General features: G+C 52.2%; 1 protein-coding gene across 2 annotated transcripts; it reads right to left on the bottom strand.

Annotated features, from left to right (window-relative positions):
- Nucleotides 1-11,092: 11,092 nt before the first annotated feature.
- On the bottom strand, nt 11,093-24,201 carry LOC309804557 (putative palmitoyltransferase ZDHHC11B). Of its 2 annotated transcripts, XR_014294139.1 has the most exons (6): nt 22,590-24,201; nt 17,252-17,427; nt 16,782-16,883; nt 15,586-15,710; nt 12,460-14,953; nt 11,093-11,577 (listed from the first exon to the last, which is right to left on the bottom strand). XR_014294139.1 is itself a non-coding variant. In XM_082621973.1 (5 exons), the coding sequence occupies exons 1-5, from the start codon at nt 22,995-22,997 to the stop codon at nt 14,553-14,555; spliced, it is 1,212 nt and encodes a 403-aa protein (XP_082478099.1). In that variant the 5' UTR covers nt 22,998-24,201; the 3' UTR covers nt 11,093-14,552. The 2 variants fall into 2 exon arrangements, 1 of the variants encoding a protein (XP_082478099.1); XM_082621973.1 differs by having other exon boundaries at nt 11,093-14,953.
- Nucleotides 24,202-25,325: the final 1,124 nt, after the last annotated feature.

The following is a 25,325-nucleotide window of genomic DNA, read 5'->3' as shown; positions in this document are numbered from 1 at the left end:
CCGACCTGCTCTAACAGGGTCAGCTGTAGGGGTGAGGCTGGGAATGGCCATCAAAAGTGCAGATTTCCTCAACTGGATCCAAACGACTATGTTACCCTAGCAACATTTTCTGCCACACAAAAGACTACTGGTAATTTATTTCCCATCTCATCTCAACTTATTGTACATAAGTTACAATGTAACTTATATTGTACTTGTATCACATGTTATCCATCATTAACCCTTTCATTAAACAATGCTAGCTCCTTTTCCAGTTGGAGGAGGAGAGGCTGGATTGGAAAAGAAAAAGAATCAAGATGGTAAAGATGAATATGACACATGCCCAAGGTAGGAGAAAAAGTCTTGATTTTTTTCTTTTAACAGAATGAACTTCACAATACATGAGGCTCCTAAGGAATTGTATATGATCATTATTGTATAAAATAAAACATTATGTATACAATGCACAGAAAAATTATTAGAAGGGAAGACTTAAAAGATACAAATCAAAATTCCAGCAGTAGTTATTGGCGGGTGGGGGACGCTGAGTGTCTTTTGTTTTTATACTGGGAATTTTGTATTTCCAAATTTCCTATAATAAATATGCATTGATTTGGAAATCTGAAAACAATTGTTCTGAGGTGAAAGTTTACCATCCTGGTTCCAGTTAAGTTTCTATCATTCTTACCAGAAAGGGATAAAAGAGAAACGTTCTCAGATTTTACTTAAAGGGTCATGGTTAGATGATGCTGTAAAGTGAAATTCATAATGACTTGGAGTTACATGATAGTCTTGCCAGTCAGATTTCTCAGGAAGTCAATTTAGAAGAAAACTTCTTGGGTTGTTTGAAAGAGAATGATCTTTTTACACTAAATTGTATTTACTGGCTGATTGTTAGACTGAGCAAAAATCTAAGTAACTCTCAGCATCTGAGAAACTGCCTAGTGGTGCATTTCTTCTAAGCTCCCCTTTCCTGGTCCAGGGAACCTCTCAGCTCTGCTGGATGCGGGATGGAGAGAGAGTGACCCACAGGGGCACAGCCCCAGCACTCCCCATCCCCAGCTCCCAGCACGTCCATCCAGAAGGGTGGGGGCTGCACTTCTGGCCCCTTTTCCACTGAGGAGAGATGAATCGAGGCTTCCCTGTGCTTCCACATGGAGCAGTGGTGCTGGGAAGAAGCACTGGTCCCTCCCAAGTGAAGCCATATTGAAGGCAACACCAACCCCAAACCCAGGTGTCTTGGAACTGGACAAAACCATTTCAAAGTTTATCTGGAAAAATAAATGTGTAAGAATTGTCAAAAATTTTGAAAAATGAAGACATCTTGATAGGAATTTGTCTAACAGGGAATAGAGGGATGCTGCTGCAGTAGAAAGAGGTAACTGAGGCAGAAGCAGGCATCCAGGATGAGTGCAGATGGGTCCAGACACTAAAGAGAGAGCTTCTCACTTCCACGGGGAAGGTGGGCTACTTAATAAATGAGGTGGCAACCAACAGTTGTATCGTTGGGATAAAATGACTTTGTTACCTGTCTCACTGTTTCCAAAAGTCAAGATGGCCTGAGAATCAAAATGTAAAGAAAGCAAATAAAAACTATGAAAATATTAGATAGGCTATTGGAGGCTATTTGTAGAAACTGAGAGTAAGGAAGGCTTTTAAAAGTAAGACAAAAGAAAATTTTGACAAATTCAGCTTCAGAAAAATTTGTGACCTCTACATTGCAAAAGACACAATACAGAAATTTTTTTTTTTTTTTTGCAGTACGTGGGCCTCTCGCTGTTGTGGCCTCCCGCGTTGCGGAGCACAGGCTCCGGACGCGCAGGCTCAGCGGCCATGGCTCACGGGCCCAGCCGCTCCGCGGCATGTGGGATCTTCCCGGACCGGGGCACGAACCCGTGTCCCCTGCATCGGCAGGCGGACTCTCAACCACTGTGCCACCAGGGAAGCCCCGAAATTTTTTTTAAATGACAGACTGGATGAAATATATTTGAAACGCATAGAACAAAGAATTAATCAATATCTTCAGTAGGCAAAGAGCTCTTAAACTTGCTAAGAAATATACAAATAGCCCAGTATAAAAATGGGGAAAATATGTGGAAACCTAATGCAATGCACACAAGAGAATGTGTGTGCACATGCACACAATATAATGGTCAAAACAGATGAAATGATGTACATTCCCACTGGTATTAAGAGGAATGCACATAGAAACAATTACTTGTTTTATTTGGATAAAACTAAATATACTGTTAGTATCTTGTATTGAAAACTCTGAGGAAATTGATGGAAGTGTGAATTACTCTAACTTTGGGGAAAGTAATCGTGAAGATCTATGAAGATTTAAAGTGCACAGCCAAGCCCTTTGCCCTGTGGATGTCCTACAGAAATAAAACCAACTGTACCTAACAATATTGGCCCAAAGACGCTTCCGGTAAACTGTCTGAAAGAGCCAAAGCTGGACATAACCTCAGGGTGTGCCGGGGGATAGCTGACGAACTCACGGTCTCTCCATGGAAGAGGATGACTTTCCTGATGAGAAGGAATCACGTCTATGTGCAGTGTCACAAAAGCCATCCACGATATACCATTGTGGGTATAAAATAGGGAGCTGCAGACTGACAGGTATGGCGTGATTTGATCTTTTTCCTGTAAGCTTTTGTGTATGGATAGAAAGCAAAGGTGGCGGCTGCTCAGATATCAGCCTTGAGGTGGTGTTGGGGGTTTTCCCTGGTCTCTATATTGACATAAGAGCATGTGTTACAGATATAATAATGAAGAAGCAGAGAGGTGTTAATCTCAACCGACTCTCAACTTTAAATGGATAACAAGCCCAGCTTCCTGGCATGGAGCAGGGCGTGGTGGGCCGTCATGTGGTGGGCCTGGCGATAGCACAGGTGACCAAGCCAAAGGGGACTTTTCTCAACACTTGAAATCTAAGGAATTTTCCCTGCTGGGTTTCAGATTTGCTCGGGACTGGTGACCCTTTATTCCTTCCGATTTCTTCCTTCTGGAATGGGTATGTCTAGCTTATGCCTGTCCCGTCAATGTATTTTGGAAGCAAATAACTTGTCTGGTTTCACAGGTTCACAGATGGAGTGGAATTTTGTCCAGGATGAATCAATCATACCCTGAGTCTCAGCAACCACTGATTTGGATGATTTAGGTGGTGAGATTTGGGACTTAGAGCTGATGCTCGAACTGGGGGAAGTTGTGATGTGGCGACAGAAGAGCATGGATTTTGGAGGGCCAGAAGGCAGACTCTTGTGGGTTAAATTGTGTCCCTTCAAAAAAATGAACAGTTGACCCTTGAACAACATGGCTTTGAACAGTGCGGGTTCACTTATACGTGCGTTTTTTCCAATATACAGTTGGCCCTCCAGATTTATGGGTCTCACATCCAAGAATTCACCCAAACTTGGACTGAAATTTCTATCTGTGGTTTGTTGAGTCCTCGGATCCAGAACCCACAGATATGGATGGCTACTTATGGGACTTGAGCATCCATGGATTTTGGTAAATGCAGGGGCTCCTGGAACAAATCCCCCACGGATACTGAGGGATGACTGCATTGGAGCCATAATTCCCAGGACGTCAGAATGTGTGACCTTATTTGGAGACAGGGTGTTTCAGAAGTCATCAACTTAAAGTGAGGTCATGGGGGCTTCCCTGGTGGCACCGTGGTTAAGAATCCGCCTGCCAGTCCAAGGGATATGGGTTCGAGCCCTGGTCCAGGAAGATCCCACCTGCTGCGGAGCAACTAAGCCCGTGTGCCGCAACTACTGAGCCTGCGCTCTAGATTCTGTGAGCCACAAAACTACTGAAGCCCACATGCCTAGAGCCCGTGCTCCACAACAAGAGAAGCCACCACAATGAGAAGCCCACGCACAGCAATGAAGAGTAGCCCCTGCTCACTGCAACTAGAGAAAGCCAGTGCGCAGCAACGAAGACCCAATGCAGCCAAAAGTAAATAAATAAAAGAAAATAAAAAATTTTGGATTAGGGTGGGTACTAAATCCAATACCCGTGGTGGCCTTGTAAAAAGGGGAAATTTGTGCACAGAGACAGGCATAGAGGGAAGATGATGTGAAGAGACACAGGGAGAAGATCACCGTCTACAAGCCAAGGAGCCAGGCCTGGAACAGATCCCCCCACCCTCAGATCCCAACCCACCCTGCCAACACTTGATTTCAGACTTCCAGCCTCCAGAACAGTGAGACCTGTTTCTAATGTTTAAGCTGCTTGTTTTGTGGTATTTTGCTGTGGCAGCCCTAGTAAATGAAAACACCCACCATAACATTGCAAGTAAATTCCCTGTTTCTCCACCTTCTGTGAGAAGATGACTTTTCATGACTGCATACAATTTCATCACGGAGACAGCGTGTACTCTTAAAATGTGTTCTTACCCTGGATGATGACCTTTATAATGGGCCATGGTCTGCTTTTGTGATTCTGAAGGTGAAGAGGTCATGTGCGTGTGTGCAGTGCTCCTGGGGCAGAGTGTCACTTACCTTAGCATCTAACTGACTCAACAGCGACTCAACATGAGTCAGCCTGACTGTTGGGGGCTTAATTGAACCCTAACGTTAGTAGAGGCCGTCAAAGGGACATTCGGACTCAGCGGAGCCCATGTTCTCCCACTGGCACGGAAAGTAAAGAGCCTTGTCTTGTTTTTGTGTATTAGTTCAGAGAGTAGTTGTAAAGAAGGGCGAGAAGAATTACTGTAGTTTTTGCAAGTAAGATAAGTAAAAATGAGAGACATGAATGGCTATAATTGTTAGTAATCTTAGGTGAAACAATTTTAGCTTCCATTGTGTTACACATTATTTAAAAATATTCCATCACAGATGAATTATTTTTCGAAGTAATTTGAGTTAAGAAGAGAATATAGCTATTTTTCAGATAGATACAACAACTCCAGTAAGCATCTAACCTACCTCTGTACAGGTGAACTCAGGCTGGCAACTGGTTGCTGTGAGAATAAATAAAAATCAGTAAAATTGTAAAGGAAGAAATTGTCGATGTTGAGGTTATTTGTTCAGAAAATTCAAGTTTGTTATAGTTGATTTCAAGCAATGGTGTCTCAGGGGCTTCTGAGGCCTGGGAAAGGATCTCACTGGTGGGATAGTATCTTTCCTCCCAACCCAGGTTACATGTACAGAGGTGGCTTCATTTCTCCTAGTCAGGAATGGGATTGCTGGGTCAAATGATAAGAATATATTTAAGTTTTAAAGAAACTGCCAAACTACTTTCCAAAGTGGTGTCACTTTAAATTCTCATTTTCCTTTCCATGTATTAAGACATCTACAGGTTCACCAACACTTGGTATTGTTAGCCTTTTTAATTTTAGCCATTCTGATTCATGTGTAGTGGGGTCTTATTTTAGTTTTAATTTTCATTCCCCTAATGCCTAATGATGTTGACCATCTTTTCGTGTGCATATTTGCCACCCATATATCCTTTTTGGGGCAGTTTGTTCAAGTCTTTTGCCCATTTAAAAAACTGGGTCACTTTTCTTATAATTGAGTTTTGAAAATTCTTTATATTCTGGTTTGGAAGTATTTATTCCAGTCTGTGACTTATATCTTTATTTTTGTAGTGGTGACTTTTGAAGGGCAAATATTTTAAATTTGGATGAAGTCCAATTTTTCATATTTTTCTTTAATAGTGCTTTGGTGTCATATTAAAGAAAACTTTGCCTAACTCAAGATCACAAAGATTTTATTCTGTTTTCTTCCTAAAGTGTTGTAGTTTAGCCCTGAAATTTAGGTCCAAGATTGATTTTGAGTTATTTTTTTGTATGCTGTGAAGTAGGACATTAAGTTCATTTTTTTCTTCCTTGTGGGTATCCAATTGTTCCAGTATCATTTACTGAAAATACATTTCTCCCCATTGAATTGCCTTGGCACATTTGTTTAAAATTCCATTTACCATAAATGTAAAGGTTTTATTTCTGGAGTTTCTATTCTGTTTCATTGATCTCTATGTCTATCCTTATGCTGGCAACCATACAGTAGCTTTGTGGTGAAATTTGAAGTCAGATTGTCTAAATCCTCCAATTTGGTTCTTCTTTTTCTGAATGATTTTGGCCACTCTAAGTCCTCCGAATTTCCACATACAGCTTGCTATTTCCTTAAAGAAAAAATCTTGCTGGGAATTCAATGGGGATCATGTAAGTTTGTAGATCAATTTGGGGGAAATTTTCTATCGTGACAATATTGAGTGTTCCAATCCATAAATATTGTAAATCTTTCCATTTATTTGGATTGTGTCTAATTTCTCTCAGCAATAGTTTGTAGCTTCACATATAAAGATTTTTGGGCTTGTTTCGTTATTTTATTATTTTTTGATTCTACTGTGAATGGAATAGTTTTCTTAATACCATTTTCAGAATTTTTACTGCCAGTATACGGAAATGTAATTCAGTTTTTAACATTGATTTTATATCCTACCACCTTGCTAAGCTATCTTATTATTTCTACTAGCTTTTCTGCAGATTTGTTAGATCATGTTTCCTACAAATAAACACCGTTTCATTTTCAAATCTATATGCCTTTAACTTATATTTCTTGCTTTACTGCACTGGCTGGAACTTTAGTAAAATGTCAAATAGAAGTTTGGAATGGACATTCTTGTCTTGGTCCCAATCTTAAGGGGAAAGCCTTCAGTATGAATTAAGTATGAATTAGTTGTAAGTTTCACCAGTGTTCTTTATCAGATTTAGGGTGTTTTCCCCCCTAGGTTGTGAAATTGTTTTATCATAACTAGATGTGTTACTAGCAAATGTTTTTTCTGATTGATTGATGTGCTTGTATGTTTACTGTATTTTATTTTATTAATATGTTTACTACATGAATACGTTCTCAGATGTTAAACCAACCTTGCATTTCTGGAATAAAGCTCACTTAGTCACAGTGTATAGTTCTGTATATATGTGACTGCATTTGGTTTGCTAAATTTTGTTAATGATATTTGCCTCTGAATTCATGAGTGATATTGGCTTATGATACTCTTTTTTTTAATGATACTCTTTTTTGATGACATTATCTGGCTTTAGTATTATGTACTAGCCTCACAGAAATGAGTTGGGAAGTATTTCTTCCTCCTCTATTTTCTGGAAGTTTGTGCATAATTGATTTGGGTTTTTTTCCCCTTAAAATAACAGTTAGAATTCACCAATGAGGCCATTAGGGCCTAGGATTTTCTTTGTGGAGAATTTAAAATTACTAGTTCAGTGTCTTTACTTGTTATATGACCATTTGAATGTTCCATTTCTTCTTGAATTGGTTTTGGGAATTTGTACCAACTAAGTAGAATGGTAAATCCCTTTCTTAAGTAATAAAGCAATATTTCAACCTTAGAACACTTACAATTAAGTATAGAAAAGTTTAAGAGACCCAAACCCATAATGTTATATTTTTGCATTAGAAAGTCACCTGTGCATTGGTAATTTGGAATTTCATGTTCTTAAATGCCAAAGATAATGTGTTCTCCAGTGCAGGAGAGAGAAAGGTTTCAAATCTCAGAGTCTTAGAAGATCTGCCTTCTCTTAGGAGTTGAGCTTGGCCTCCTTCTCTCCTGTTGGCCACCAAATGGATATAATAATGTGTCCAGGAGAGTCTTAGTGAGATTTAACATAATGATCAATGACAAGTGTCCATCAGAGTGGTGACCACGTGGTCAGGACTGGCAGCAGGTGTCAAATGGGACTGTCTCAGGCAAACTGGAACATAGGGTCACCCTGGCTTTAACGACAGCAAAGAAAAACCCATGGACGCCTGCTCCTGGCTTGCAGTGAAGGTCACCTTTGGTGGTTGGGCAGGATGACAGTTTCCACGAAGTTGCTTCCGAGCTTCTAGTAGAAGTTGCTAGCGCGAGCGCAAGCAAGGAAAAAGACTGCTGACAACTTCACTGCTGCTAAAGGTGGGTGCTGACCCTCTTGCTATTTCTAAATTATTACAAGGATCCACCTTCTCTGATGCCCTCCAGGCTTCGTGGTGAGATGAAGCTCCTCCACAGAGAAAATAAAGTCACCAGCAACCTTCAGAAATTGGCATAGTAGCAACGCCTGCTCACAAGTAGCCTACCAGAAACCCCTGGAGCATCTGACCTCTGGGAGGGCCTACAATGAGTCAGCCCTGCAGGCTTGATCCTGTGAAGTTATGGAAATGATATGGCACACTCACATCTCACACACACATCACACATGCATCACACTCACACACACACATCACAAACACATCACACACACTTCACAAACACACATCACACACAGAACACACATGCATCACACACACACTCACACACACACACACAACACAAGCCTCACAGTTAAGAGTACCTCTGCCCCTCACTTTCTCTTCTGTTCCCCACCTACCTTTGTTCCCACGTAAGGGGCATCCCTGGGAACCACATAAATGCTTCAATTCATCAAACAAGCGATTCCAAATACTGCTCTGCCCTCATTCTTGGAGGGCCTGAGACCCACCTTCGGCTCTGACCCCCGTGGTGAGTCTCACGCTGGTGGCCGTGGGCTTACCTTTGATGACGAGGTGTCCTCTGGCTTTACGGTGGTGGAGCACAGACCCAGGTGCATGGAAGTTGGCAGGAAAGCCTTGGGCTTCTTTCTGCTAGGATGGGGCAGGCGGAGGGAACACTGAGGTCAGCGAGGAGGGAGCTGGCTGGGGGCAGGAGCGCACGCGGGGCGGGTAAGGCTGCAAAGCCTCACGCCAGCGTCAATGCTGCCGTTTCCTCCTTAGAGCAGCAGCCCTGGGAGGCCGTGTGAACGCTCGATGTAAAACAGCCTGCAGGGGCTGTGCATGTAAAGGACCATGGCTGCTTGCCAGTGGGATGCCAGGAAGACGGGCTTCGCCCCACTGAGCCCCCCCAGGACAACTGCACTTGCCAGTTTGTGAGCAGCAGCGGTGCAGGGGCTCTTTACAAGTGCACAGTGACGTGCCTCGGGGCCACAACATTGCCACTTTGTGGCACTTTCCCGCAGGGGCTCCAGGAAATGAATACGGGAGGCTTGTCTTTGATGCCCAGGTAGGTCAGTGTCATCACACGGACCTCCACAAACCGAGGAACATGGAAGGGGGAAGTTGGGGAGGTTTGAAGCATGAGGAGGACTCGGCCCCCCGCTACCGACTTAGAGATGGAGCGTGAGGACGGGACTGGCTCTGTCAACATTCCAGACCCACCTTCTGCAGAGGCCACTGCCCCAGGAGCCCTGGCGGCTCTGTGTGAAGTGCCAAGCAGAGACTGATGCGCCCGCAGGCGTGTGACTGCGGGAACCGAGAGTTCACACGTCGTCTTTGCCACTAAGCCTGTGGGGATTTGCTGTGTAGCAATGGGAACTGGCACAGGCCACGCCTCTAAAATCAGACAGGAAGTGTCTGCCTGTGTGTGGTCCTCTCCCCACTTTATTTTCATCCTAGCTGGTCAATTTCTATCAATATAATCTATTCTATTTACTGTTCCACGGCAGGCAAACAGTCCAGAACAGAAGAAACACTCCCAGTAAACTGGTCTGATAACTGCTACTAGAGACACACTTTACGAAGTCCCACAGTGTTTTCCACCAAAACACGCCTGTGAGACACTTCAGTGTCTTGTGATTTAAACATATTCCCAGGTTTCTAGGACCTACTCCAGCAAACTTTCCCCCAAATCGGGCTGTGTCTACTCGTCAACTGTTAGGTTGATTCCCAGGTCACCCCAGGAACATTTCTGCAGCAAAAAAAAGGTCATTGGTGTTTTATTGCCCATTGGGTCTGGAGGGCTTGTAAACTTGTATTTCGTTGCATCACACTTCTCCCACAATCAACCCTTTCAATAAAGGGATGCAAAAGTAAAGACTAGATTGAAAATAAAGAATAGTATTCCAAAAATGAGGAATACGGTACATTCCAAAGTTGGCATGATTTATATTCATAAAAATCATTATTTTTTCTGTTAACAATGTTCACAATATATGGAGTTTTTAAAAAAGACTTCTAAAGAGTTCTACAGTATGATTATAATTTTAGAAAAAAACCCATCATGTATACAATGCACACAAAAAGTATTTAAAAGGAAGACCTAAAAGATACTAATCAAAATGCCAGCAGTGGCAGTTGGTGGAGGGGGGCAAGAAGGGATGTTCGTATTTACACTGGGAAGTTGTGCAGTTTCCAAATTTTCTATAATGCATACGCATTGATTAGGCAACCTGAAAAAAACCTAGGTTTTTGTCTTGTTTCGGTTTGGTTTTCGAGCTCAGCTCACCACGCTGATTCCAGGTACGCTTCAATCCTTCTTGCCAGAAAGAAATAAAAGAAAAAATATTCTTAGATTTTATTTAAAGGACCATAGACACTTGAAAGTGAAATTCAAAATGACTTAGGTTGTCACAATACTAGTACCAATCAGGTTTCTAATAAATTTAGAAACAAAAATAGTGGGCTATTTGAAAAGGAATGTTCTTTCACACTAAACTATATGCCCTGATTATTAAACTAAGCAAAAACCTGCAGCAATTCTCAGCTTTTGGGGAATTGACTAATGGTGCACTTCTCCTTTTCTGAGTCTCTCTGCCAGGTGAGCTGTGGCAAGGGAGACGTGAAGCCCCCCAGGACCCCTGGGCCAATCTTCCCTGCCAGGAACGCTGGAGCTTCCCCTGCAGGTTTCCGGGAAGAAGGAGCCTTACTACGGTGTGCCCGGCACTTCCAGCCCCTCGATTCCCGACCTCCCCACCCGCAGACTGGCTTCCTGGTCTGCTCCCCACACAGACGCTGAGCTGTGAAGGTGGGGAGGCAGGCTTTGTGCCTCCCACGTAAAGTGCACACCTAACGTAACTCCAGTTCAAACTCCAGGTTTCTTGGAACTGCACAAAATGATCTTCAAGTTTATATGGAAAAATAAATACAGGAAAGAATTGTCAAAAGTAATGAAAAGCAAAAATCTTAAGAGGGGCATTCACCTACTAGATGTTAAAAGGTAGCTAAATGAAGTCCTATCGTGAAAAGAGCACAGTGTCCTTAGTAGCCTCAGCAGAGGGACAGACTGGTGTCCAGAAGCAGACAAGCCCAGCGTCTGCGGACGCTCGGGGTATCAGGAAAACGGCCTTTCGATTGGATGAGGAAAAGTGGACCATTTAATTAATGAGGTGGCAACCAACAGTTATGCTGTAATAAAATAACCTCAGTAAATACAAAAATAAATAGAAGATGGTTTAAAAGCCAAATGTAAAGAAAGCAAGTAAAAATTACAAAAATATTAGGAAAGAATATGGAGGATGTTCCTTGGGCTAAGGAAGACTTTTTTTTTTTTTTTTTTTTTTGCAGTACGCAGGCCTCTCCCGTTGCGGAGCACAGGCTCCGGACGCACAGGCTCAGCGGCCATGGCTCACGGGCCCAGCCGCTCCGTGGCATGTGGGATCCCCCCGGACCGGGGCACGAACCCGTGTCCCCTGCATCGGCAGGCGAACTCTCAACCACTGCGCCACCAGGGAAGCCCGTAAGAAAGACTTTTTAAAGCAAGCCAGTTAAGAGGAGAATATAGCTGCTCTAGGCAGATGACGACTTACCCCTGCACAGACGATCTCAGGTCGTTATCCAGCTCCTGTGGGAGATAAAGGAAAGTCATAAAATGAAAGCACGTTGTTGACACTTTCAGTTGATTTGCAGCAGTGGTACCTAAGAGTCCCCTGGGTCCTGGGAAGGGACCTCACAGGAGGGGAGGGGGGCACCCTCCCCCGCACCCTTACACATGTGTGCGCGTTTCCATTTCTCTTTGGCAAGAGACAGGGAGTGGGGTGACTGGGTCACTGAGACGTATATATTTCACTTTTTAAGAAAATGCCGAACCTCCTTGCAAAGTGATGTAGTTCCGCATCCCCACCGCCATCTACAGCCTCACCGACACTCGGGGCTGGTCTCTTTGATTATGGCCACTCTGATGGGCATGTGTGATGTCTCACTGTGGTTTTCATTTGTGTTTCCTTAACAATGAATTATGTTGACCATCTTTTCATGTGCTTATCTGCCACCCATAGATCCCCTTTGGTGCAGTGTGTTCAAATCTTTTGCCCATTTAAAAAGCTGGGTCGATTTTCTTATAATTGAGTTTTGAAATTTCTACACATTTTCTGGGTACAAGTCTATGATCTGCAAATAATCATTTGTGTCTGTGGCTTTTATTTTCATTTTCTTCATGCTGGCCTTTGAAGAGTGGATGTTAATTTTGCTGAGCAGCTGAAGAAATGGGCGGCCTGAACGGAGTCGGCCCTGCTGACTCAACCTTGGGGAGAGTGAGCTCGGAAATGACACAACACACACGTGCACACTACATGCCAAACTCACGCACATGCACATACAGCCACACACACACACACCAACACAGAAGCGAAGGACTGTGCCTAAGTGGTCCTAGCTGCAAGGTGACCTTGGGTCTTGCCCCGGCCCTGCATGAACCTGGATGGTGAAGCAGAGAGACGTCCAGTACCTGTGACAACTCGTTTCCTTGTGGGGTCACACCTCTCTGCACTGCCGGGGGATTCGAGCTCTGTTCTTCTTCGTCCTGATTTAGGTAATCATATGTGCTCAGCTTCTTGGCCCCTAGAAAGGAGGACGGAGGCAAGGGGCAGAGTCATCCTCCATGAGCTGCGCAGCGGCCCCGCCCTCTGTGTCCGGGGCGGTGGCGGCTGGTTCCCAGGCCACCCCAAGCCCGGCTGGCCTTGGGCCGCGGCCAGCAGCGGCCCACCAGCCCCGTCCCGGGCAGGGGAGCCATGGCCCTGCGTCCCTCACAGGCCCGTAAAGCCAAGGTGGACGGGGGAGTGCTGAGCCCAGCTCCGTGTTAATCAAGGTGAGATACCAGCTCCCACACGTGGCGGAAGGACCCCAGGTTGTTAGAAGAAACTCTCAAACACGTTTGCCAGTAGAAAAGCACTATTAACGAAAGCATGCTCTGTGCCCGTTTCACTCATGTGCCTTCGCGGAGGGGCCAACCTTTCCGTGGAAACTAACAAACGTGAGAGCAGAGGGTTGACCATCATTTCTGAAAAGCGAAAAGGGCCACCCACAGAAGCCTATTTGCCGCTTGAGGAGCAGACGGAGGGCCGCCTGCCCTCACAAGTCCTCACAAGGCCTCACAAGACCCGCTCGGCTGCTACCCCGCGGGGGCCCGAGGCTCAGAACCCCTTCCCCGTCCGCTTCCCTGAGGGTTCCTCCAAGGGCTTTTGCTTCGTTTGCCTTATCTTTCTTGATTAACTGCACACATTCCCTCAGAACCTGTGTCACACTTTGAGGATGTAAACTTGACCCTGTTTGTATTCTCGTGAAAATATTCATTCTTCCGTGTGGGTTTGCACAAACACCACCAAATCCAGACTGAGACACCCCTGCGTGCCTCCGGAGCTCACCCTCTTCTGAGCGCACTTCGCGTGTGGTGTGGCGATCGGACTGCAGTGATCAAGCAGAGGAGGGGACACGGACGCAGAGCCTCACACACCGCGTGGCCTGGGAGCTGTGGCCGGAGCCCGGCCTCACTGAGGAAGGGCCACCTGTGTCCACTCGCCTTGCAGGGCCCACCCGCCAGCTCGGGCCGCTGGAGGACCCTCTTCTTCCTCAGCATCTTCCATGGCGCTTTCTCTCCCACTTGCGGTGCCCGGCTCTCCCTTGGGCCTCCGGCCCGAGGGTTTCACTCCGATTGCACGCTGAGCACTCGCCACTGCGCTGAGCCTGGACTGAATTCCGACTCGCCACTGCGCTGAGTCTGACCCCGCAGAGGCTGAGGGGTCGCGAGGATGTTAAGTAGATACGTTCCAGGGTACTCTTACTGTAACTACCAATAGCTAAATCCCAACGTTTTCCTGGAAATCCATTCTTGGAGGTTCAAAGACCCTAAAATAAACCCACTCGGTCCTGAGTCCCGCACGTCTCCCCCTGTACAGGCCTCCTGTGTGTCCTCATGCTCGGTGACGGTGGCACCACTAGCCCCTGGACACTCCTGTCCTTACATGTCCAGCCGGCCACCGAGTCCTGTGGGCTTGACTTCTCCAGGCCCCTCCTCACTCCTGCGGACTCACCGCGTCCCATCAGCTGCAGAAGTGCAGAGAGCAGCGCTTGGGCATGCTCCGCCTGGACAGACGCAGCGGCCCCCGACACGCACCCCGGCCCCGAGCCCAGGGCCCTGCTGGCCCCGCCGTGCACGCAGGAGCTGGGGGAGCCGTCCGGGGCTTCCAGGGCGGGTTCTGCCCTCGTCTCTGGCTCAGCAGGGCATGGCGGGCGCCGGAGCACCCGGCACGGCCACCACAGGCGCCTTGCCTTCCCTTTGGGGCCGCAGAGGTTGGTGACGGTCGTGACTTCCAAACAAAGGCTTCACAGGGTGCGGGACAGGCCTCCTCCCCTCATTTTAAAGGCAGATGGAGCCTGCCCCGGGCAGCTGCCGTGCGGACACGAGAAAACCACCGGTTCTCCGTCAAGCGAGTTTGGTTAGTGGAGACGCCATCGCTGAGTTCAGTGCTCTTCGTTGTTAGGGTTTCTGGTTGTTGCTCTTCTAAACCTCCCTGCTCTTTTCCACAGTGTCCTGTTCCTGCCTCATGGATTCTGTTCCTTTTTCCGTCTCTGAACACCGTCCTGACCACTTCCTGAACCTCCTTTATGTTTCCCGCAGGTCTTGGAACAGAACTCAGCCCTTCTGCCCCTCGCGGGGTGTTTCTTCTCTTCCTGTGACTTGTCCTTTGTGCTCTGAGCTTGTTTCTGGCGGAGGCTGCCTGCCCGGGGACCCATGTGAACATAGGGGCGAAGGCTGGCCAACACGGGGCAGCCCAGGGGGCACGTACTCAAGTAGAGGTGGAACACGAGCAGCTGACCGACCAGCACGAGGCTGGCGAGCTCAAGCAGCAGCATCAGCACCACGATGCCCAGGAAGACCGGGGCGCCCGTCCTCACAGGGAAAAGCGGAAGGAGCAGTAGCCACGTGTTCTGGTCGGAGACACCTGTGCCGGGGGGAGAGAGACGCGCATCCAGCTCCTGCTGACAAGGTCGCACCTCTCGTCAGGTGAGTACCTGGAGGCAGAGCTTGGCAGTGGGGGAGGGAACACCAGCCCGAGGGAGTGACTCCCTGCCCAGGTGAGCCCCTCCCTGCCCAGGTGAGCCCTTCCTCCTCGCCCAGGTGTGCTCTGCCTGGCCTAAGTACCCTTGCAGCCCCTCCTGACTGCGGTGGGTATATCACGATCCACTTTCTGGATCTGGAAGGTAAGGCTGGGAGAGGGTAACTAGGTGCCCAGGTCACAGAGCCTGACCCCGGCGTCCACTGCGCTGCCCCGCTGGGCCCTCCCCACTCTAACTAGAGCTGGAAGGTCAGAGCCCCCACCTGGGGCATTTCCAGGATACAGTCCTCTGTGACCCAAGGGGACCTGACACCACAGCCATGCGGCTTCCAACAATTAAGAAAAACAGAGAAGGGTCATGTGCTGGCCAGTGAAGACCGAATTCCAGCTCAAGCGTCTTCACCCCACAACTCAGCCTGGACAGGTGCTCGACCCCGGGCTGCCCTACGTGGCCCCCCAGAAGGAAGGTGGCGGGAGGGGAGGCCCGGGCCCGGGCCCGGGCCCGGGGCAGTGCATACTCCCGTAGTGTGGGTCGGTGCGCAGCCTGGCGGGGTTGATGAAGTACTGGGTGAAGATGTACAGCAGCATGGCGACCACACACAGCAGTCCGGCCGACGCTGAGGCCACTGAGGCGAAGAAGTACCTGTGGGACGAGAGCCTGCTCGGGCGGCTGCACAGCCCGGGCCCTGGGAGCCAGCGGCACGCGCGCCGGGGCCCAGGGCAGTGTGCGCGACCCGGGGTCGCCCCTGCTGAGGGTGTGCCCCGGCCGCCGTCCCGCAGCCTGTCCCCCTCTGGCTCCCGACCTTTGGGCTTCTCTCTCCTGCTCTCGGGGTGACCGCACAGACCCACGGCCCCGGGGCCTCCCCTGCGGTTTCTGTTGCTCCACAACACGCACCTGAGATCTCACTCGGTCCTACAGGAGGGCCCTAACCCTAACACTAAGCACCCCAGCTCACAAGAGGGAGACGGAGGCTCAGACACGGGGCACGACTGGTCCAAGCCGGCCCCTCCCGGGTCCCCTTCTCCTGCTGGTTCAGACCCGGCTCCCTCCCAGCCACCACCAAGGGCACGGCCGGCCGGGGTGCTGATGCCAGCGCCAAGGAGCGGGGCCACACTGCCTTCGAAAAGCACACCCGTCAGGGCTGCGTGCTTCGGTTTTAGACCCAAATCACTGCTGCACTCTGCGCACAAAAGACCCCGAGAATGGTCTCCCCGTCCGAGCAAATAAACCCTGGGTGGCAATTCCTGGAATACGGTTCCACTAAAACGCCTTCCTTTAGTCTTTCTGCTGTAATACCTTTAACATTTTCAGTGTTAAACAGTGTCTGTGGTTCACCTGAAGTCGCCGTGAGGTCCTGCCCTGAGGTCCTCCCCCAATGTCCCAGATAACCCCGCACAGGCCAACCCTGTTGCGTGCCAGGCCCCCCCACCCCGCCGTCCTGCCGACCCTGCCCAGTGGACATGGGGAGGCGCCCGCCAGGAGAGCCCTCTCAGCCAGCTCTGTGCTTGGAGCCGCCGTCGGGACCTCCTGGCCCCCTCGGTGCTCTTCACGGCAGGGCCACACCCCTCACCCGTCCCCACGGCAGGTGGACCTTGAGGTGCTCGGCCAGTTAGGAGGCCCCTTAAGGAGGCTCGTCCCGGAGGAGGGGGAGCAAGCCGCGTGAGGGGTGAGTGCCACCCCAGGCCCCACGTCCCAGGCGGGGAGACCCCTCACCAGTAATTCCTGCTCCCCACGCAGTTGTTAAGCCATTTGCAGTGATGGTCGAAGCCTGAGACACACTTGTTGCAGGTGATACAATGTTTGGACTTCACATTCCTGGAAGGAAGGTCGGGAGGGGCCGCCCGTCAGAGCCCCTGTCTGCCTGCAGGGCCAACCTCACGCTGGGCGCCGTCACAAGGTACCAGGGCCTGAGGCCCGGAGGCTGAGTCAGATCCCTCCCGGCCCCTACTGACACCCTTGGGGCCCTGAGCAGCCCCGGGCTGGGATCCGGTCGGCGGCAGAGGCTTGTGTGAGACCCAAGGCCACAGCGCTCCTGCCCCGGCCTGGCGGGGGGCTGTGTGTCGGGGCCCCTGCTTCTCTGCAAAAGGGGCGGCGCCCGTCGGCTGCTGGGGACCAGGTGCTCCCGAGCCCAGCCCACCCCCGCGGGACGGCGCGGGGGTCCCCTCGCACGGCTGGGTACTCACACAGTGACCCTGCACAGGTGACAGTACTGCCTCTCGATGACATGTGCGTGTTTGGACCGGTCGAAGGTCGGCACAGACCGTGAGTAGTTCTTGAGGCGGACACTGGCTTCGGCCGGGTCGATGGAAACCACCACCAGGTGGGCCAAGATGTAGAAGAGCCAAATCCCGCCGGTCACCTGGGGGTTGTCAAGGACAGCTCGGCCTGGGCGGCACGCGCGAGGGGCCCACTCCGGGTGGCCGGGTGGCCAGGCCCCAGGCAGCCACGGGAGCCTGTGCCTGGCCGGGAATGGGAGCGGCCCCTCTGGCTCCTGCGCGCCCAGCAGAACCCGCCCGAGTCCTTTGCCCCTGAGGGACAGAGCAGGGCCCGCCGGAGGCCGTGGCCCTGCGACCCAAGCGGAGCTTCGCTGGGACAGCGGGAGAGGCCCGTGTGTGTCCGCGGGCACCGAGCCTGGCGCCGAAGCCAGGCTGTGGAGGTCCTTGGGGCAGGGAGGCCACACTGAGCGCACATGCCATCAGGAGAAGGAGGGAGGGAGGGAGGGAGGGTTCCAGTACCCCCAGTGAGCCTCTGTGGTGAGTGGGCCGGGGCTGTCTGTCTGTCTCTGTCTCTCGCTGTCTCCCCCAAGCACAGGACCCCCCCAGGCCCACTCCAGCTCCCACGCCCTCCAGGGCTCCCAGGGTAAAATCAATTCCTCAGATCCCACCCTCTCCACCTCCTCTTCAGGAACTGACACACGGTCCCCATGGAAACCAAACAGAAGGGGAGGAAGTGTCGGCCTGGCCTCCCCATCAGCCCTGCCCTGCTTCCCAGGATGGGTCTGAGCTGGGAGGGTTCGGGTTCACAGGTCCAGCTCCTGCGAGGGCGGCCTGGGCGTGGTGCGGAGACGCCTCTCTCCGCCCGCCCACAGGGTCTCGTGGCAAAGCCGCATGTGCACAGGGTCTACGGTGCCTGTACAGAGGCCCACCGGCAGTGCAGACTCTGAGCAAAGAGGCCCCTCTTCTGGGGTCCTTCTCAGGCTGCACCGCGTTGGGGGTCCAGGGCCTGCTGGCCCTGCCTGTAATGCTCAGCCGCAGTGGAGCCGCCCTGGGGCTCTGGGGCTTGTGCTCACAGGCGCGGTCCTGCCTGGACCAAGCATCCCTGCTGCACGGTGAGCCTCAGTGGGGAGCTGGTCTGGCCAAAGCTGCTTGGCCTCCCTTGTCCTCCAGCCTCCAGTGCAGACCCAGGGCCCTGGGTGCCAGGCGTGGGGCACCAGAGGCCCGGCCCAGCCAGGGGGCACAGAGACCACGGTGAGGGCGAGAGAGCCGAGGACCAGCCAGGCCAGGGGACCGACACAGGGAACGGGACTGACCAGATCCCGCAGTGACACCCTTCCTGTGGCCTGGACCTCCCTGCCCCTGCTGTCCAGCAGACGGAGCCACGCTCCTGGGCAGGGTGTGGGGCAGTGGGCAGGTGGTCAGCGGCCAGCCTGCACTGTCCCATCTGGAGATGCCAGCAAGGTCCGGGCACGCTGGTGCCCCTACGCCCGCGTCCCGAGGCCTGAGGCACAGCTGACACAGCACTGTTTGTGTGGTTGCTGTGGCAACGGGAGCGTGTCCTGAGCGCAGGACACAGGCGGGGGCACAGCCCGGGACAGGAGATGTGGCAGGAAGTCGCACTGCGGCCCAGGTGCGGCCCTGCTCTGCGGAGCTAGAGTAGGCCGGTCCCCATCAGACGGCGGGGGGCGGGGCCGGGAGGGTGGACAGGAGGGCAGCTGGGAGGCTGGAGCCCAGTGTGGCCCAAGGGCTCTGTCCACACGTCCACACTCGGCTCCACACGAGACCGCCGCCAGGGAGGGCGGGGGGACAGCAGCCCACGCTCAGACCCTCAGCCTCACGGGGGAGGTGCCCGGGGGCCCAACCCAAGCCTGACAGGCAGCCCTGCAGAGCCCCTAAACCTGCAGGTGCCCGGGGGTTCCCGAGACCCCGATGCGGTGGGCCAAGCTGCCACGGCCCCTCAGACGTCACACGTCTGCCACAGGTACGCGCGTGGGCCCACCTGCCTGCCCGCGTCTGCGTTTGCCAGAGACGACCCGGCCACTCCCGCTGTCGGTCACACACTCAGTGGCCGTCACCGAGCCCCCAGAATAGAAGGTGCCACAGGCGGGGTGTCGCGCCCTCAAGCTGCCAGCTTTCACTTTCGATGTAATTTTATCTCAGGAGCGTCTTAGGTTCAAGTAAATAATAAAAAGAACCCGGTCTGCCTTCTCACTTCCCCTGCAAAGCAGGGCCCCGAGCTGTTCTGAGGACGCGGCGGTCCCCTAGCAACTATCTTTGTTCAGTAAACAAACAGCACCGGGCGCCAGCCCAGGATGCCCGCCCTGTCACACGGCCGCCTCGCCGGTCCTGCAGCGGGAGGGCGCGGCCCCCGCGGAGCTGCCCTACCGCTGCCTGGGTCCCAGAGGAGCCCCACCCCGCCCAGTGCTTTCCGCAGGCCAAGGGCGGCCAGGCTTCCGCACGGTGACCCCCACGCTGCACGTGCAGCCTTGCTGACGCTTCCCCGTCTCCACCGGGCCCACGGAATGCCACCCGGCTTCCTGAAATCCCGCGGCCCTGACCCGGGACACTGCTCTCCCTGCTCCTGGGTCGCTGCAGGCGCCGAGTGACGCTGGCGCGCCCTAGTGGCCAGAGCATGGCGCCCAAGTGCAGCTGCCTGGGCCTGAGGAACATCGCTGGGGCAGTGGCGGGTCTGGGGGGCAGGAAACTGGACCAGAAAACATGTCCTGAAGGCCGTCTGAGCTCTGAACAGCCAGGGACGCCATCCTGCATCCACCGCTTGGGACAGGCAGGAGGGGGCCACACAGACTGGGTGCTGAGCCACCCAGAGGCAAGAGGCCCACCAGGGGGCCAGGACTCTGGGAAGAAATGGCCGTCCACGTGGGACGGGGTGCACTTGACCCCGGGGCTCCTTGCTGTGCACAAAGCAGGTAAGCACTCACAGTGGCTACTGGACAAAGCACACAGGACACTCAAAAAGGCTCCAAGGGCCAAAACTCAGCTAAGTTTTGGGCCGAAAGAGAATGAAGATACAGCATCATAGCCAGCACATAAGCAAAGACCCACAGGTGAGGCTGAACTGTGTCCCCAAAAGATGTTGAAGTCCTAACCCCAGGAACTGTGAATGATTTTACTTGAAAATGGGGTCTTTGCAGATGATCAAGTTGAGATGAGGTCCTCATGGTGGGTCCTGATCTCATAGGACTGGGGTCCTTATAAGAGGAGAAGATCAGGACTCAGACACGCACAGCGGGACAACCCTGTGAGGACGCAGAGGTGGTGGCATCTAAAGCCAAGGGATGCCTGAGGCCACCGGAGCTGGGACAGGTCCTGGGAACTTCAGAGGGAGCACGGCCCTGCCAAACCAGTTGGACCTCTGGCCTCCATCTTTGTGCCTCCGTGCCTCTGTGCGTGTGGCAGAGTGGGTGCCCATATGTGTGGCTGGTTTGTGACTTGTGCATTGTATGTATATTTGTGTGTTTGTAGGTCTGTGTGTGCTTGCACCTAGGGGGGAAATTATAGCTTCAGATACGACAAAAAGAAAAAAGGTCTAAAATCAATGGCCTAAGTTTCCACCTTAAGAAGGTAGAAAAAACAGAACTTCCCTGGTGGTCCAGTGGGTAAGACTCTGCGTTTGATCCCTGGTCGGAGAGCTAGATCCCGCATGCCGCAACTAAGAGTTCACTTGTTGCAACTAAAAGCTCCCACGTGCCACAGTGAAGATCCCACGTGCCACAGCAAAGACCTGGCACAGCCAAAATAAATAAATAAATGGATAAAGATAAATCTTAAAAGAAAAAAAGAAGGTAGAAAAAGAGGAAATTAAAGCCACAATACATTGAAAATAAATAGTAAAAATAAAAGCAGAAATTCAAAAAAATAAAACAGGGAAAATCAGTAAGTCCAAAAGCTGACTCTCTGAATAATTGATAAAAGCAATAAACCCTAGGAAGACTGATCAGCAGTGGCATCACGGCAGATCTTACAGATAACAGGAAATAGTGCAAATAATTTTATTCCAAGAAATTTGACAATTTAGACAAAATACTAAAATGTCTTGAAAAACATGACTTGCCAAAACAGACAGAAGATGAAACAGAAAAGCTGAAGAGCTCTTTTCCTATTCAGGAAACTGATCACTGCAAACCTTACCACAAAGAAATCTATCTCTATGACCTCGAGGGGAAAAAATGGGCCTCATCTGAGTGAGAGGCACTCCAGGCAGATGCCCTGCTTTTTCTGACTGATTGGGGCTCAGGGGGCCCCACATCTGCAAAACAACAAGTGTCAATCTTGGTAACGTCCCATGGGATTTTTTAGATGAGATAAGAAGAATGGTGGTGTGGAGACAAAAGTCTCTGTCAGATGCAAACTGGGGCATTCCAGTGAAATTTCATGATGTCTGGGGTTTTTAAAGATACTCAGTGTATGTGTGTGAGATATGAAACAACACTGGCAAAATCTTAACTGGTGAAGCTGAGTACCTGGTAGCTGGGGTCCATCACACTGCTCTCTCCACTTCTTCAAAGCTGAAAGGCGCCACGATAAGGGGCTGGGAGGCCCCGGGAGACAGAGGGCCCTTCTTGGTCCTGACACCTCCCTCGCGCCCGATCCCCACCACTGACACACACCTGGCCAGGGGCACGGGGCAGCCTAGGAGACGAGGCAGGCAGTGTAGCCACAGGCGCAAACACCCCACTCTTAGAAGCTGGTTCCAATGCCCACATCGCAGCAGCCCAGCCTGTCCACTGGCTGTAACGTGTGGCGACCCTCAGTGTGAGGGCCGGGGTTCCTGGTGGAGTCCCGCGCCACCCCGACGCCCACCCCAGCATTCAGAGCAGACGTCTCTCGCCCAGAACACAGCCACCACACATTATCACAGACGTCAGCGCCTCGGCTCCACATAGGTGACCCTCGCGGGGGCACGCGAGCTCTTCAAGTCCTTATTAAAACCCACCAATCCTCTTGGACAGCACAGAGCAACCGCTCAGCCATGGTTGGGAAAGTGCGTGGCCCGTCTGCGGCTCCCCCGCTCCTGGGGTCTCTGTCCACCCGGGACCCTCCCACCCCTGCTGCCAGCTGGGCACCCTCTCCCGGCCCCAGCGCTGGTGGGCACTTGTAGCCCAGACCCTGAGGCGGCGGCGGCCTGGAGGACAGCTGTGGGGTTTCCAGCACTGTGACAGTGGGAGCCGGGGCGGAGGGCAGGTCTGACCACCTCTGCGGGTGGCCTGGAGCCAGGCCTACTGGAGGCCCCTCCGGGACCCCCTCGCCCCCTTAGATGACAGCAATGCCCCCAGTAAAAGGATACACTGTAGGCAATGTATCTCCACTCGGGTGGCAGGAAGGGAATGAAGATGCCAAAGGTGGTGAAGGTCAGGATCAGGAACACGATCCAGATCACGACCTGAAAGCAGTGGATGGGCTGCGACCAGCCATTCACCCTGGACCGCCTGGGTGGCACAGTCTCCGTGCTCTTCCTGGACATGGTTCCTCGGAGGGTGAGCCTCGAGATCCTGGCACAGAACGCCATCTGCAAGGCAGGACGGGGCATGGCAGGCCATGTTCTCCTGCCCTCGTGGCCCGGGGACTCGGGGTGGGACCCACGGCCCAGCATTGCCCGGGGCCCCGGTGACATCACAGCTGCGGAAAACAGCTCTTGGGGGGGGTGTGTGGCCCCCTGGATGAGGAACAAAGGGCACCCCCTGCCCCCCACCATGACCGCTGGGCGGGCAGCTCCCAGCCCCTCATGGCCTGGGGGCCACTTGCAGCAATGAGTCTGGGGGCTGGTTTATAGATGCACACGCCTCATCAGAAGACTCATGGGATATGGTGGACCCAGTGAGGAAAAGGTCCTCATCCCCGGGGAAACCGAGGGCGGGGCAGGAAAAGCCAACTTTAGCTGGTGTGATCATGTGACACTTTCATCCACCAGAAATCCTACAAGTTTCCCCTGTGGCAGGAGAGGCCACATTTCCAGAGTCCTGTGTTTTTCCTTCCACAGGAACAGGCCCTCCAGGGGTGGGAGGGAACCAGCCAGTCAGGTGGGCAGGGCCACTGGGAAAGGGAGGGACATGGCCAGGGAGGCTGTCGGGTGTTTGGGGGTGCTGGAGGGGGCAAGGATGTTAACGGCTGTTACAGGTGGAATGTTGAGGTTAGAAGGCCCCGTGCACGGCCTTCATTGTCTCTTCAGGAAGAAATGCACAGAAAATACAGCTGATATTAATGTGTTACTCTGGGAAGAGACAGAAATGTTGAAAAATATCCTAAGACTCTTTTTTTCTGTGAGCTGTGACTTCCCCTTGGGGATTGTCCTAAGAGCAGGTTTCAGCTGCTGGCCACAGCTTTTGGTCATCTGCTCTGGCCCTCTGGATGTGACGCCATGTGGACATCGGGACACAGCAGCCCTGAGTTTGCGTGGGTTTCATGAGCATCTAATAGCACATCTGTACAACACAACCAAGGCACCAGGGGTTCAGAACCCAGAAAGGCAGGCTTGGTATTGAAACATGATTCCCAGATGAAAGCATTCAGATGGAAGGGCCAACTAACAGAAAAGATGTTGCCAAAAATCAAACTCCAGTCACGTGCAAGGTCACATCAAGGGATTACTGCAGATCTTGAAACAGAGACGTGTGGAAGGGATAATTGTGAGAGCAAATTTAAGTGACACAGACACAATGTGTGTCTGTCAGGGTTTCCAGAAGAGGAAAAGGAAGAGGGCGTGAGAGAAACAAGAGAAGTGAAGCAATGTCCGCACTGCAAGGAGATTGAAGACTAAATTATCCTCCAAGAACCAGACAGTGGAAAGAAGACATCTACGGTGGTGAAAATGCGAGCTTCCAGGACACAGAGTCCTACAGGTGTCCCGGAAGAAGGAACAATGACATCACCTATGACATGATGTAACTGGCATTTATCAAGTTCAAGTGCTGAGTCTTCTGTCCTGAGATGGACCAGCCAGCCTGTCACTGAAGGTGAGATAGAGCAAGCCCCCAGGAGGCTTGGAGACTCAAGCGCACCCACTCACCTTTTCCCAGAGGTCTTCTGAAAAGATTTACTCCATCAGACCTGAGAGTCACCCTGACACCCCGGGCACTTCAAGTTCAGAATGCAGGGCCGAGCGGGTGGGTCTTCAGTGAAAGCCGGAGCCCACGGCGCTGGCCGTGCGGACACCCGCCAGCCCGTCAGCAGGCCCGCCATGTGGTGGCGCGAGGTGGCGCCCGGGCCCCCCCGACCCTGACCCAGGGCCCCCTGCACACACACCTGGCAACCGTGGCCTAAGTCCTTCCTCTCCAGGACCTGCGCTGGGACGTCGGGATCAGCTGGGTTGTTCCGACCAAGAGGACCTGGGGGAGGAGAGAGCTGATGGGGTGGAGGGGCCGCGGCCCACGCTCGTCCCGCGTCTCTCCTCGTGAGCCGCGCCCTGCGGCCTGAGCCCCGCCTCCCCGCGCGGCCGAGGGGACACGCGGGGTGACGAGGGCCACGCAGGGCTGCGAGCGCGCGTCATCCGTGGGACGTTCACGCGGGGCCGGGCCCTCTGCCCCGAGACGGGACTGTCCCCACCTTCTTGTCAGGCTCCACCTCCCACTGCAGCCTTGGCTTGTCCTGCCAGCTCCTCTGCGTTCAGCCCTCTGCCAGGAGCCTGGTCCCCCGTCGCCACGGCCACCGGAACCCTGCCGGTCGCTAGGCGACAGGCTCTCCTGCCCCAACCGTCCTGAGACACAGCTCCACACTGCTGCTGCACGCGGACACACAGCACACGCCACACACGCAGGCACGCACACACACCACACACACACACACACACCACACACACATACACCACACACATACACACACACAAAACACACAATCCGCACATGCCACAGACACATGCCACACACGTCGCCACAAATACACACACCACACACACACACACAATCACACACGCCACACAGACACACAGCACATAGCACACACCACTCGCCACAGCTGCACACACTCTCAGGTTTCTGGGCTCATTTCTCACTGCTCAGTGTTTTCCAGGCTATTTCCTGGGCCGGGG

This window comes from Mesoplodon mirus (genome assembly GCF_964341445.2).
Source record: "Mesoplodon mirus genome assembly, chromosome: 5".
In the NCBI taxonomy this organism is placed as follows: Eukaryota; Metazoa; Chordata; class Mammalia; order Artiodactyla; family Ziphiidae; genus Mesoplodon; species Mesoplodon mirus.
Note: the sequence above shows the minus strand (reverse complement) of the source record. Positions and strands in the feature narration are given on the sequence as shown.